At 35.9% G+C, this 12,187-nt stretch overlaps 2 protein-coding genes across 2 annotated transcripts; both read right to left on the bottom strand.

Annotated features, from left to right (window-relative positions):
* Nucleotides 1–1,055: 1,055 nt before the first annotated feature.
* LOC140345078 (E3 ubiquitin-protein ligase HERC2-like) lies at nt 1,056–2,964 on the bottom strand (the record flags this gene model as incomplete). The annotated part of the gene is made up of 4 exons (XM_072432233.1): nt 2,858–2,964; nt 1,995–2,086; nt 1,729–1,904; nt 1,056–1,167 (listed from the first exon to the last, which is right to left on the bottom strand). Coding segments are annotated over exons 1-4 (438 nt in total), but the record flags the coding sequence as incomplete, so codon positions are not given.
* Nucleotides 2,965–4,624: 1,660 nt separating this feature from the next.
* Nucleotides 4,625–11,922, bottom strand: LOC140345077 (E3 ubiquitin-protein ligase HERC2-like). The gene is made up of 11 exons (XM_072432232.1): nt 11,804–11,922; nt 10,706–10,845; nt 10,426–10,616; nt 10,064–10,169; nt 9,201–9,292; nt 8,935–9,110; nt 8,258–8,369; nt 6,095–6,176; nt 5,297–5,440; nt 4,942–5,032; nt 4,625–4,828 (listed from the first exon to the last, which is right to left on the bottom strand). Exons 1-11 carry the CDS (start codon nt 11,836–11,838, stop codon nt 4,642–4,644), a joined length of 1,356 nt encoding a protein of 451 aa, XP_072288333.1. The 5' UTR covers nt 11,839–11,922; the 3' UTR covers nt 4,625–4,641.
* Nucleotides 11,923–12,187: the final 265 nt, after the last annotated feature.

Raw genomic sequence — 12,187 nt, 5'->3', positions numbered from 1 at the left:
AGTTTCATGCACTTTTTTCCAGCTGTCTAGTATAGGGTGGAACACATTGAGCTTGATTTATTAAAGCTCTCAGAGGCTAGACTCATGCAGCAAACCTAGAGCAGATTTCTTAAACGTTATTTGCTATTTGCTATCAAATGTTTTTAATCCTGGACCAGATCTAATACAGGTTTACTTGATCATCCAGCTTCACAGATGAAAGTGTATCCTCCCCAACTTTGGAGAGCTATAATAAATAAGGTCCATTGTGTTATAATAGACACATATGCTGTATCAAAGCTGCCAATGCCCAAAGCTAATCGTATACCTTAGAAGAAAAGGCAATATCCAATGCCTGGAAGCTCCGATAGAGCATTTATAGATGTAAAGTTTTTTTTGTATTGCAAACTGTTACCAGTTAAAAAGCTGGCCGTGACCCCACCAAAACATCAACAATTCATGTGGGCAGCTCCTTCTTTCCACATTTTATTTGCAAAAATACTTTTGTATACATAGGACAGAGTCCTTCCGCTTCAGCATCAACTGTAGGCAGTCCTGAATGATGCATTGCAGAACAGTTGTTATGAAATAATGTAATATTATCTGCATCAATCTCTTGTATGTACTGGTGGGATGTAACACTTCTACTGACCCTGGGGACACAGGAAGAAAATAAGCAGCAATGCAGAACACAGGAGGATGCTGTAGTGAGTAGTAGATGGTGCTGGAGCATCAACAATTAATTTTTTGTAGGAATGAAAGAGATTGTTTAGAAAAAAATTAAAGTGGGTATGCGTTCTCTAATTAGAAAGGGATCAAATGCAGGTCAGAAACCACAGTAAATGAATTTAGAAGCATCTCAAACTGATCAGCAAGTAGAGATCTGCAATAATCCATCTACAAAAGCTACACAAGTATTCCACGTTCAACAAAAAACCTGTGATTGTCTCCTCCCTTAACTGTCATACACGCAGTGCCATGGTTTTTTTCATTATAGGTGTCATAAAGCATACAAATACAACATGACAGATTAATACGGAATATCAGAAAATAAGACATGCTGCATCTGATTTTACCTTCGAACCTTTTAATCCTCCCAGCTGATCCTTGTCATTCAAACCCCAAACAAATACTTTGGTTCTGATTGTTGCTGCAGATTCTGAAGCTGCTACTTTTTTCCTGACAAAACTGAAGAGACAAAGCTTGTTATTCTAGTATTAATAATTATTATTATTAGTAATTATTATCAGTAATAAAGAACAACATAAGTAAATTGTATTCTGATATTCTATAACAATTCTCTATGGGGAAATATAGTGCATCTACATGTGTATGTTTTTTTTTTTTTTTTGGAAGCCCAATAAATAGATTTGTAGATTAGCCAGTAGAGCGATACCTGTATTTCACAGCAATCACTCAGTGCTCCTGCTTAAAAAATGCATCAGCCACATACAGAGAATATTCATTACGGTGGCACAGCAGGCCTATGAACTTGCACTGTAAAAAAAAGCAGCAGTAAGGCATAATTAGGTGTATCACTGGAAACTAGTGCCAAAGTATGTAATGACCACGTATCACCTAGTATCACCTAGTATCACCACAGCCCAATTAAAAAGTATGCACAGAAATATAAGCTAGACTCTGCTGCATTGCCTTGTGTGGACAAAGCAAATGCCAAAAGGGAAGTGTTTACCTTAGTAATGAATATTGGAAGACAGTACTATCATTTATAACTGTTGTAACACTTACCTGCCAGTGCTGGTCTTATCATCATCTTCTTCCTCATTATCAGAAGCAAGAAATGGAACGGTTGCTAAATCTTCGTCCTCTGCACGGATCTGTCCGATAATGCTCAGCTCATGGATTTTACAGTCAATGCCAGAGCTCCGACACTGCTTTATAGCAATCTCAATATATCTGTGATACTAGAACAGGTAAACGCAAAATGAACACTACCTTTCAAAAATTCAAAAACTGAAAATTATCTTAAAAATGCAGCTGAAGGGCCCACTTACTTCTGTACAGTCGCTAAGCAGCAAGACACTCATGTCTATAGGATTTATGTTGATTGTCTTTAATTCAATGAGGTTATTAAGAGAGTTTCCTCCTTAAATGAAAAAAACAAATATAAGTTTGTGATCAACAGATAAAAATATAAATGAATTAAGTAAATGTAAACCCTAACTGCATAACTGCATGACATATAATTTAACATGGAACCTGTTTAAAAAAAAAAAAAATAAAAAAAAAAAAGCCAACAAGCAAACAGACAGGTCTTTTCTGTAGAAGAGATATGCTGAATCCCCTATGCAGTAAAACAAACTTACAAGCTCAGTTTACATTCTTGCCCCCCTGGGTGCCACAATAAATAACTCTCATGTACATGCACAGGAGTTTTGTCATTGCAGCCCAGCCAACCAATCCAAATATCCTGAACACGAAAAATGTTTAGACAAAGGTGTCACCACCAGTGAGGAAGTAATGGGGAGAGTAGTTTAGATTTTCATTATTTTTTTTAAATGTCCAAAACCTTTTTAACAATAACACTTCCTGTCTACACACACCAATTCTAGCACTGACTGCACATTACAGTTCTGGTCTGGCTTCCTTTAAGTAATACCAGTGCATCATTCCTGTGCAATTTGTACCAAGGGGGGCATAAAAAAAAAAAAAAACATTTGCTTTGGCAGCATTGTGTAATAACATAAAAGATTCTACTTTAAACTGTTCTGAGGTTGTGTTAGGGTGCCTTCTATCTAACAAAATACAATACTACAAGTAAAACACAATTAATGCAATGTGAAGAGCATCATACAGAGTTACTAATGGAGGAGTTCCTGATTATATATTTTAATTTTCTTGGCTAACAATCCCATACCTGATACAACTACAAGCGATGGCATGTAACTGCTATCCGCAGGATCCACAATCATCATCAACCTGTGTACTAGAACATCTGGGAAAATCTCCAACCGTATCCAGTGCTGTAGAGGACAGGGAAAAAAACAAAGATAATATCTACTACCTAAATGAACCAAAACAGTAACATATAAACATTCCCTCTGATAGTTACATACAACAAATGTAAAAGTTTATTTAAATGTTCATAAGCAAAAATAAACCCTAAAAGCAAAAAAATATTATATAAAGTACATATAAAAAGCTGAAATAAAAGGTTTTAAAACACAATAATGAACATAACTTTTTATTGGAGATATCAAAAACAATTAATGTCTTACAAATAATAAACACGTTGGGAGGCCACACATAGCATTTTATTAGAGAAACCGCTTTTAAAGAGTTAGGCTAGGTACACACATGCAATAATTGTCGTTAGAAAACGAACGATTACCGACTAATCAACCATTATTCACGATTATTTTGAACGATTTGTGTATTGTGCATGATTCTGTACATGTTGTAACAATACGATTGTTTAAATATAATCAATATAAATATAAAAACAATAATGTTAAAATATAAAACAATAATGTACACACACTACATATGATCGTTTGAACGATGTAAGAAGTGACATGTACAGAAGAAAGTGTATCACAGAACAATCCACGATCACTGAACGACCCTACACACAATAGATAGCGAACGATCATCGCCCAATCAGAACCGCTGGGACAGTCGTTCGTTTCCAGCAACATTCCTCGTTCATCTGCATCGTTGTGCGTTTGTTTTTGTTAACAATTATTGGACGATCGGTCGTTAGTTTCCAACGATAATTATTGCACGTGTGTACGTAGCCTTATATTAGGGTCCAGCAGCCTTCTCTGGTACCAAAAAAACAGTCTAAGCTATTCATTTTGGTAAATTTATCTGCTAAAGTCTCCATGATGGGATAATGGTACCACATTTTGCTCACTGTGTGTCACTAGTTTTGGGGGGGATGCAAATAATTTGTCTTTCATGGCTGCAAGTTAAGTTAGTTAATGCCAACTTTTGCCATACTTTTAAAGGCAAATAGTAGTGCATCCCCTCTTACTACCAGCACGCCTCAGTTTCCTAGCAAGCAATATCAAAAGCATGAATAGAAATAAGGAGTCATACCTGTGTGCTGTAATGCATGCCAAGAAAAGGATTTTACAGCTTTTAAAAACATTCTATCCCCCTTGTCACTGAGGGACACAGAAATACCTCAAAACAAAACAATGACGAGTGCTTGTAGCTCAAGAGCTGAATATTAGATTGATTCTTGTTACAGTGGGCAACCTTCAAATCAGTGGATGTAAACCACTGTTTGGCAAATTGCTTCCTCGATGGGAACAAATATAGGTATTTGGGGGTGAATAATGGCATATTTGGGTGTTTACAATTCTCATAGAGGAAAAACCTTCCTTAGGGGTACAAAGAGACTTAAGAAAGCCATTTTTGAGCAGATCAGAGACAGAGCCTACAGGGGTGGACCAAGACTGAAGATAGGCCAAGCTTACAGAAAAATTAGGTTAGTCTTTGTACAGTAGTGCTGACAAATTACAGAGTGCCATCTCAAATATGTGAGTGAAGAGGGAAAAGTGTAAAAGTGTGTAAAAACATTTCTACACTTATGCTCAAAGCCAGGTCAGAAAAAGAAGAAAACCTTATTTATAGGATAAACATAATCCCTGCTGTATGGTAGTAAATGAACAGGCAACCAATCTTTTCAAGAAGCTATCTTACCATTTTAGGTTTCAGCTGCGTTGTATTATCACCATGCCCCAGGCGGCCATATTCTCCCAATCCCCATGTATACAGCTCCCCACTAGATGTAATAGCTGCACTATGGGAGCTGCCACAGGCAATGTCTCTGATCCGCTTACTCTTCAGTGCTTCTACTAGACGAGGCTTGTCACAGTTCCTGGAAAAAAATTGCTTATTTTAAGATAAGTCACTGGCAAAAAAAAAAATTGAATCATAAACATAAAGATGCACATTTATATTGATAAATTATACAAAAAAAAATGTTCTTACATCCTGCTGAAATGTCCAAGCTTGCCATCATCTCCTTCTCCCCAAGAGAAAATTTTTCCATCCACAGTTAAAGCCATTGCGTGTCTTCCACCTGAAATACGTGCATGTGAAAAAAAGATTAATATTAAACAGGGTTTATATAGCGCCAACATATTATGTAGCTCTGTACAATAAATAGGTATTAGAAAGAGGCACCTGCACAATCACTACAATCTTATCTTTTTTAAAAAGGAGTCCTCGTCATTTGGAGAAAAAAAACTGCTGCACCTAGATTCTTTGAACTTCTAGGTGCCTGTACATTTGTTTTTAAATGACAAGTCTTTATAATAGATTAGATATTTTTGGGCAGGTATACCTGAGTGAACAGCCACTTTTTTCACCACATAGTTGCTGAGAGCAGTCATCTGTCGAGGTATGGGCACGGTGCCGCTAGAAATACCTAAACCCAATCTTCCATTGGTGGCCTCTCCACAAGCATACACTTTACCTTCTGCAGTAACTGTGAATAGTAAATGGCACAGGAAGTAAGTAATCAGTCCCTATGCCCAAATCCATACAACACTAATAACAATCAATATATGAGGTAAGCATATCAAATGATTTATAAGGTAAATGAATGTAAAAATGATTTCTGGATACTAAATCTAAATTGCTGGGAGAAGTTTATTTTGCCAATTGGAGGGATATTTATGCTGCAATATCCTGTCACACTGACCTGCTGCAGAAATTACAATGAAATACAGAGGTATTGGATATATAGTAGAATATGAAGAGAATAATCTATCAAAAAGCAACAAATCGAAGTCTGGGTTGCAACTAAACTACACCAAGCTGACATATTTCCTAAGGCTCAGCTATCTACACATGCTAATAAATAAAGGTTCATGTATTCTACTGCAAAAAGCCAGAAAGTTAAAAAAAAAAAAAAAACTTTCAGTGTTATAGGCAACATCTAGAAATGTTAATTTTGCGTAACTGGTACCCTGTTCTCCTTGCTGGAGGCTCCGACATATGAGAAATAAAATATTGCATATGAATTGAGATGGTCACCTCATACCAGACACAGTGCAGAACAAGGCCTGATAAATCAGTAATGGGATTTACATCAACTATTAACAATCTGAGAACACTCTAGAGCAATAAAAAGCTGTACCTGCAAATAGACTTTTAGATCCACCAGCAACCTGTACAACATTGAGAGCTGAAAGTGTCTCTGAAAAAGATGGAACTTTGATCTGAAAGTTAAAAAACATTTAGTTGTTTTTATTATATTTTAATTAGGATTTACAAATATCAAAATGTTAAGTACATTTCTACATAAATGAGATTGCTTGCAATATAAAAAAGCAATTACATTAAATGCAAAATATGAAAGGTTTGCAAATGTTACAATGCTGTCCATACATTGAATTTACCAACAATGCCTGACCATCAGCCTGTTGTTCCAACAGGTTCACTTTGTTAATTGCACTAGGCTTCCTTGCATTTCTTTAGTTGTTTTCATAAACCAAGGTTTTCATTATAGTACATCTGCCCCCCAAAAAAGCTATATTTAAGGTCTTCCGCAATTCATAACACTAAGGGTTAATACACATGGCCAGATTTTCACTTTCAATCTGATAAAATAATTGGGTGCATGCAAACTGAATCTATAGAGTTCAGCAGCCGAATGCAAGTGAATTTTTGAGGGTTATGATCAGTACATCATTAAGTTAAATAGTGAGAAAGAATGTACAGCCAAAAAATATAATTTTCTTTCTGGGAAAAATTATCTAAAGGGCAGAATCTTATACGCGTGCGAGTGTAGCGTTTTGGAATAATGACCAAATCGGTCAGTCAAAGAAAAAATTGGCAGCTGATATGCTCATGTCTGCCTAAAAGGCCAGAATAACAAACCAGACAGATAGTCATTTGCGGAAACTAAGCATTTTATACCTGCAGTGGTTGGGACCAATGTGGAAATCATTTCAATAGATAATAACTGTACAGGGCATGTCACTGGTTTCCTACATAACAATATGCATTCAATTAGAAGAAAACCAGCAAACTAAGCCTGTGATAAACAGCTTTGAAAGCCAGTATCATGATCCTATGAACAAACAATGTGTTAAACTGGTACTTGTATGTGCTTATCCATGTTCAAAGTTTCTATGAACTGTGTTGTGGGTCTATATTTAGTTTCACTATCCTTTGTTTACCAACCCTCAAAAAGTAGTAACCATTAGCCATGTTCACTGGCTACTTACTTATACATGCTGCTAAGTTTCATGCACTTTTTTCCAGCTGTCTAGTATAGGGTGGAACACATTGAGCTTGATTTATTAAAGCTCTCAGAGGCTAGACTCATGCAGCAAACCTAGAGCAGATTTCTTAAACGTTATTTGCTATTTGCTATCAAATGTTTTTAATCCTGGACCAGATCTAATACAGGTTTACTGGATCATCCAGCTTCACAGATGAAAGTGTATCCTCCCCAACTTTGGAGAGCTATAATAAATAAGGTCCATTGTGTTATAATAGACACATATGCTGTATCAAAGCTGCCAATGCCCAAAGCTAATCGTATACCTTAGAAGAAAAGGCAATATCCAATGCCTGGAAGCTCCGATAGAGCATTTATAGATGTAAAGTTTTTTTTGTATTGCAAACTGTTACCAGTTAAAAAGCTGGCCGTGACCCCACCAAAACATCAACAATTCATGTGGGCAGCTCCTTCTTTCCACATTTTATTTGCAAAAATACTTTTGTATACATAGGACAGAGTCCTTCCGCTTCAGCATCAACTGTAGGCAGTCCTGAATGATGCATTGCAGAACAGTTGTTATGAAATAATGTAATATTATCTGCATCAATCTCTTGTATGTACTGGTGGGATGTAACACTTCTACTGACCCTGGGGACACAGGAAGAAAATAAGCAGCAATGCAGAACACAGGAGGATGCTGTAGTGAGTAGTAGATGGTGCTGGAGCATCAACAATTAATTTTTTGTAGGAATGAAAGAGATTGTTTAGAAAAAAATTAAAGTGGGTATGCGTTCTCTAATTAGAAAGGGATCAAATGCAGGTCAGAAACCGCAGTAAATGAATTTAGAAGCATCTCAAACTGATCAGCAAGTAGAGATCTGCAATAATCCATCTACAAAAGCTACACAAGTATTCCACGTTCAACAAAAAACCTGTGATTGTCTCCTCCCTTAACTGTCATACACGCAGTGCCATGGTTTTTTTCATTATAGGTGTCATAAAGCATACAAATACAACATGACAGATTAATACGGAATATCAGAAAATAAGACATGCTGCATCTGATTTTACCTTCGAACCTTTTAATCCTCCCAGCTGATCCTTGTCATTCAAACCCCAAACAAATACTTTGGTTCTGATTGTTGCTGCAGATTCTGAAGCTGCTACTTTTTTCCTGACAAAACTGAAGAGACAAAGCTTGTTATTCTAGTATTAATAATTATTATTATTAGTAATTATTATCAGTAATAAAGAACAACATAAGTAAATTGTATTCTGATATTCTATAACAATTCTCTATGGGGAAATATAGTGCATCTACATGTGTATGTTTTCATTTTTTTTTTTTTTGGAAGCCCAATAAATAGATTTGTAGATTAGCCAGTAGAGCGATACCTGTATTTCACAGCAATCACTCAGTGCTCCTGCTTAAAAAATGCATCAGCCACATACAGAGAATATTCATTACGGTGGCACAGCAGGCCTATGAACTTGCACTGTAAAAAAAAGCAGCAGTAAGGCATAATTAGGTGTATCACTGGAAACTAGTGCCAAAGTATGTAATGACCACGTATCACCTAGTATCACCTAGTATCACCACAGCCCAATTAAAAAGTATGCACAGAAATATAAGCTAGACTCTGCTGCATTGCCTTGTGTGGACAAAGCAAATGCCAAAAGGGAAGTGTTTACCTTAGTAATGAATATTGGAAGACAGTACTATCATTTATAACTGTTGTAACACTTACCTGCCAGTGCTGGTCTTATCATCATCTTCTTCCTCATTATCAGAAGCAAGAAATGGAACGGTTGCTAAATCTTCGTCCTCTGCACGGATCTGTCCGATAATGCTCAGCTCATGGATTTTACAGTCAATGCCAGAGCTCCGACACTGCTTTATAGCAATCTCAATATATCTGTGATACTAGAACAGGTAAACGCAAAATGAACACTACCTTTCAAAAATTCAAAAACTGAAAATTATCTTAAAAATGCAGCTGAAGGGCCCACTTACTTCTGTACAGTCGCTAAGCAGCAAGACACTCATGTCTATAGGATTTATGTTGATTGTCTTTAATTCAATGAGGTTATTAAGAGAGTTTCCTCCTTAAATGAAAAAAACAAATATAAGTTTGTGATCAACAGATAAAAATATAAATGAATTAAGTAAATGTAAACCCTAACTGCATAACTGCATGACATATAATTTAACATGGAACCTGTTTAAAAAAAAAAAAAATAAAAAAAAAAAAGCCAACAAGCAAACAGACAGGTCTTTTCTGTAGAAGAGATATGCTGAATCCCCTATGCAGTAAAACAAACTTACAAGCTCAGTTTACATTCTTGCCCCCCTGGGTGCCACAATAAATAACTCTCATGTACATGCACAGGAGTTTTGTCATTGCAGCCCAGCCAACCAATCCAAATATCCTGAACACGAAAAATGTTTAGACAAAGGTGTCACCACCAGTGAGGAAGTAATGGGGAGAGTAGTTTAGATTTTCATTATTTTTTTTAAATGTCCAAAACCTTTTTAACAATAACACTTCCTGTCTACACACACCAATTCTAGCACTGACTGCACATTACAGTTCTGGTCTGGCTTCCTTTAAGTAATACCAGTGCATCATTCCTGTGCAATTTGTACCAAGGGGGGCATAAAAAAAAAAAAAAACATTTGCTTTGGCAGCATTGTGTAATAACATAAAAGATTCTACTTTAAACTGTTCTGAGGTTGTGTTAGGGTGCCTTCTATCTAACAAAATACAATACTACAAGTAAAACACAATTAATGCAATGTAAAGAGCATCATACAGAGTTACTAATGGAGGAGTTCCTGATTATATATTTTAATTTTCTTGGCTAACAATCCCATACCTGATACAACTACAAGCGATGGCATGTAACTGCTATCCGCAGGATCCACAATCATCATCAACCTGTGTACTAGAACATCTGGGAAAATCTCCAACCGTATCCAGTGCTGTAGAGGACAGGGAAAAAAAAAATATGATCACATAACCAGGTTCTCCTATTGCGTGCTTTCATTTTAAGAAGGTTTTATTGCAGATTTTAACAAAAAAGAAAAAACTGCAGTAATCAACAGCAATAAATCCAACTTTACTTTACATGTACCACACCAGTACAGAGTTAATTCTGATTAGATTAATGGCCTGAAATTTGCAGTTTATTTTTTTAACACAAAAGTGTTTATTATTGTATAAAAACATTTAACTTGCCTTTCCTTGAGATCCAGATGACTGCCAGCACTGCTCACTTCCATCAATAAGACGAGATGCTTGGTTTTGTGAAGAAGAAACAGTTAGATTTTTTACAATTCTGGACCAATCATCTAATAACATGCCCCTCTGGCCACTGTGCCGCCTCTTCAGTTGTTTTCCTGATCGCCCACAGAACACTGGAGACTGGCCTATATTAGAAAAAAACAAAAGCCATAAACAAAAATGTACTTACACATATATTGTATAGGAAACTCTAAATAAAGTTATAGAAGTATACCTGGCTCATTTATTCTTCCAAATGTATGCCTTGTATTATGTTTCCGATTTTTAAAGCAGGTTTCACAGAAATCAAAGTCATCACAATTACGACATTTAAATCTGGGTCCATGAATTGGAAACATCTGGCAGCCATCACAACTGTAAAAGGAAATAGAGAAATCCTATTAAAGTAATCTAAACCCTACCTGGATTCAGTTTAGTTTGCTAAATCAGTATCTTTCATAATCAAATGCCTTTTCTTTTAAAACACTCCTTTCACTTTATTTTTTATTTTTTTTGGACATCATCACTGCTGAACACCATCAGCCTCTTTGTAGCCATTTATTGTACAAGTGGACTTGCTCCAGCTAATACACAGTAGTATACTGCTCGGGGTGGGCTTCCTGATAGTGATAACAGAAAACATGTCAGTGAAAAACATAAATACATGGCTGTTTGCCATCTCATGTGATTGTGTGACAAAGTGAGAACACTCTGGAAACAATCTGAAGACAGTTGTTCCACAATAAAAAAAAATGCCTGAACAAAAAAGAACCCTAATGTCAGAACCAGGCATTAACTGAAAGATGTAGGCTTAAAGATAAAAAAAAACATGTCTAAAATTAGATTACCAGCTTAAACTATATCCTATTTGAAAAGCTAGTACTATATTTTATTGACCTGGAGTTTAGCCTATACTTGAACTACAAAATCCCATCTAGGATGATGTCAAATCACAATATTTTTGGCTACAGAATTAGATACTGCACTAAAATAGCAGTAAAACTGCTGCTTAATAGGCTTCTTAATATAAATCTCTTCTAGAGACACCCACTGTTAAGTGAAGGTGTCATCCCTATCAAGGGGCATCTTGACAGCTTAAAATATACAGCATATAAATATTTCATACTGTAGACACCTACAAATACAATACAATGTTTTGACCTGTGCCCAAAAATGCTAACAGGCTAAGCAGTTGGTTGTCTGGAACAAACATTATCTGAAAACTTGAAGTTAGTGAATTTTTATGGCTACCTCCAGACTTCCTCAGCGTGTGTGTGTTTTATATATATAATATATTATAAAAAAAAAACAACAAGATGGCACTTTAACATACGTCACTCCAGGATGTAGACTGGGGACCAGTTCCATTTCTGACAACAATCCGGTCCAGTGCGACTGCTGGGGGAAATCCACAATTACATCTTTTCCATTGGCACTAAATGCTGTTGGATAAAAAAATAAAGAAAAAAAAGAAACAAAAAATAGTACATAGGGATCAGAAAAACAGAAACTCACATTCTTACAATGTTTTTAAAATATTCCAACAGTACAAAATGATAAAGAATGAAATGTTTGCAGGCTTCTATTTTATAATATGAAGGTTTATATCACAAGTTTAATAAAATACGGAACCGGAGGGTAAAAACCTGTGTCTAAGAGCTTTTGTTTGCGTCAGACAGGTTTTGTATTACATACAGACCTATTGGACTGCAAAAAA

This window comes from Pyxicephalus adspersus, unplaced genomic scaffold (assembly GCF_032062135.1).
Source record: "Pyxicephalus adspersus unplaced genomic scaffold, UCB_Pads_2.0 Sca510, whole genome shotgun sequence".
In the NCBI taxonomy this organism is placed as follows: domain Eukaryota; kingdom Metazoa; phylum Chordata; class Amphibia; order Anura; family Pyxicephalidae; genus Pyxicephalus; species Pyxicephalus adspersus.
The sequence above is the reverse complement of the archived record's forward strand: the minus strand, read 5'-3'. Positions and strand labels throughout refer to the sequence as shown.